The sequence below is a fragment of the Debaryomyces fabryi genome (assembly GCF_001447935.2).
Source record: "Debaryomyces fabryi strain CBS 789 chromosome Unknown contig00336, whole genome shotgun sequence".
Lineage (NCBI taxonomy): Eukaryota > Fungi > Ascomycota > Pichiomycetes > Serinales > Debaryomycetaceae > Debaryomyces > Debaryomyces fabryi.
In genome coordinates, this window is record NW_015385762.1 from 1 (window position 1) to 2,990 (window position 2,990).

The 2,990-nt window shown below is 35.6% G+C and overlaps 2 protein-coding genes across 2 annotated transcripts; both read right to left on the bottom strand.

The window, feature by feature from the left end:
* Window positions 1-58: 58 nt before the first annotated feature.
* AC631_05910 (Zn(II)2Cys6 transcription factor domain-containing protein) lies at window positions 59-613 on the bottom strand (the record flags this gene model as incomplete). Its single annotated transcript, XM_015614739.1, has 1 exon — window positions 59-613. A coding segment is annotated over one exon (555 nt), but the record flags the coding sequence as incomplete, so codon positions are not given.
* A 445-nt stretch (window positions 614-1,058) lies between these two features.
* On the bottom strand, window positions 1,059-2,762 carry AC631_05911 (fungal specific transcription factor domain-containing protein; the record flags this gene model as incomplete). The annotated part of the gene is made up of 1 exon (XM_015614740.1): window positions 1,059-2,762. The coding sequence occupies one exon, from the start codon at window positions 2,760-2,762 to the stop codon at window positions 1,059-1,061; it is 1,704 nt and encodes a 567-aa protein (XP_015464433.1).
* Between the last annotated feature and the right edge of the window lie 228 nt (window positions 2,763-2,990).

Sequence of the window (2,990 nt, forward strand, 5' to 3'; positions counted from 1 at the left end):
CCGGCCCCAAAGCACTTTCGATCCATCCTAAACTTTTATCTGAAAAAATGCACATTACTGAATGGGCACCAAAGAAGTTTTCTAAACGTTGGGGGTTATAACTCCATTTCTCACCTTTGTCCTCATCATCATGAGACCCGTGTTCCTGATTCTGCTCTTTGTCGTATGTTGCTTTTTCATAACCTGCTTCTTTCTCTTGTTCCAACTCATACTCTTCGTCGCTATAATCAGTAGACGAAAGATCCCCATCATCTGTTTCTTCATCATTATTTCGCCACCTATCCTTCTTCGCCAATGTACTATTGTTTTCCTCGTAATGGATCTTACCGCTCGGGTCTAGCTTATTCGTAAGGTTTAGTATAGCATTTTCAAGCTTGAATAGCCTTTTATCAAGAATTTCTATTGTTTTCACGTTAGATATACGCTTGGGGGTATTCGAAGGTTTTGGCCTTTTCTCTCTTCTATCTTTATATATGCATCCTAATGCATTTGACTGCTGACAATTTCCACACGGATATTGGCCATTACATTTAATCTTTTTTCGACGGCAATTATCACAAGCCACACGTATTCTCTTCTTGGGTTTTGAATCCCTTGCATTATTCGAATTCATGGCTTCAGATCGATACTTCAAAAAAAAAATGTAGAGTCTAAGAAAATTTCAAAGTAATACTGTTAATCAAAGATCATGCGCAGCGAAAATCTCGAGCATTCATATTGAGCCTTTCATGTCAGTAAATTCAAGATGGTCTCCAATGCGTAAACTTCGTATTTATATTGTTCTCCTATTCAACATATCCGGCTCTAGAGTAGATTACTTAATTAATGTCTTTACTCGTCCCTATGCTCTTTGATTTTGAATTCAATCTCGCATTCTCGTTAAACGGGAAGTTCCAAGATGTAATTTATTTGAAATTAGCCTAATGTATCATTCACTAGAATGTTTACATAGCCATCTAGTTATTACTGCCAGAATACTTTTTAAAATATCTACATGGGTTTCTGACTAGTAACATATATAATAACTGTATCGTACTGTAGATTTTCGTTTCTTAATGTTAAAGACCCAAATTGTTATCAAAGAAAAAATTAGGAAGATTGTTCAACTGAGAATAAATAATTGATGTAATACCATCATCATTAAGATAATCTGAAATTAAGTCATCACTCGTGAAAAAATCATTTGTATTACCGATTGGATTTAAAATGTTTGGCGAATTTGGGCTCATGTTTGTACGTCCGTAACTTTCACTATTTCTTTGTTCTCTTCCGTATAAACTTTGGGCATCAATGGGTTTACCCCCATTATAAGGAGCAGCATTATGGCTGTTGTTGAATTTTTTATTTGACGAGAAAGGAGAAGTTCCGCATACCCTTACAAACCCTTGGGTTCCGAAAGTGGAACTAAATTGCGAGAACGATTGTGAAACAAAATCTCCGTTCTCTTTGAATATATCAGGGAACTGTTTTTGTGTACCTTCCAAGTGATTTCTCAACGCAGCATCATCCGCCAATATCAGGACTCCCGTCTTGGTCTCAAAAACTCCGATTACAATTCTTAGTAATACTTTAATAATTAAATCAACCAACGCATCTTTAGATTGGTATACTTTAAACCTACTAAATCCTTCAACAGGCCACGTCTTCTTATGCGAAAAAAAATTCATGGAAATGTCCGCCAAAAGTTTGATATCATTATACGTCCCCGGTGCTGTAGGGTGGTTGATACAAGCTGCCAGTAAACTCATAAATGCAGTAGAGGGAAAGAATACAACCCAGTTATAAAATGAAAGACCGGTATTTTCACGTGGCATATTCTTAGCTATGACAAGAATTGTTCTAGCACTATCAAGAAATAGATTCCTAAATGAAAGACCTCTTTCATCATTTTGATTATTATCTGGCATGCCAGTCAAAAATGGAATTCTGTTTATAACCATCAAATGCGAAAAGTATGTAAAATGAATACATAAAATATTTTTTGCATTTGACACATCTAATGAAGTGTATACGTTACTAAATTCTGGGTCATTATAGAATCTTGGTCTCAATGACGCATCCATCAGATCAGCTAATTTAAATGCTTCCATGTTATGTGTTTCCAAAGTTGCCAGTAAACTATCAAACGATTCTGTTTGGGCTGAGGCAACAAAAAGAGTGTTGTAACACTTAGATCTAATTCTTGTCAACAACAAGGAATAATAATGAAAAGTAGCCATCAAATTTTCTTTTTGATCATTACTAGCATTGTTGATTTCCGCACCAGAATGAAAAGAGATGGCATCCAATGAATCAATATTAGTATCCAATCCATTTATAAGAGGGGGTTTTCCACTTCTGAAGCAAATTTCCATGTCAAAACAGTAGCAGCACCACCATATCATTTGTCTAGTTCTAGCTTCCGCGGTTGATAAATCAGCGTACGATTCTTGTCGATGTAATCCAATCTCTTGTGCAAACCTAATAGCAATAGAAACAAGCATATAACTCACATGAGATATTATGTAACTAGACTCGATGTAAATAATTAATAAAATGATTGCTTGAATCGTTTCAATACCGTCACTTATAACCAGAATCCTGTGGTAATAAAATACACAATTGTCAAATAACTCGTCTTGGAGCATTGTTAATTGATCGTTGTTCATAGATTGAATACTTGCTGGTGTATTAGCAGAACAGCTTGAAGCAGGCGATATATTCAGGCCCGAAGTCTCATCATCTATTTTAGAAGATATGCATAAACAAATTACCATACTCATAATGATTAATTCAGAACATTTGAACTTCCTGGGTTTCTTCCCATTGATTCCGTAGTATGCTTCGAATAAACCTTTCACCCAATCGATGTCACATACAAAGTTCGAAACTGCGTAGATATCATAATAATTATCTAAGAAATCAAACACAAAGCGATAGTCTTTAGGAAAAGGCGCCTCCAATAGTTTCTTTTTCTTCGCTGCATCAATTAATGGTGGATCGACCCACTT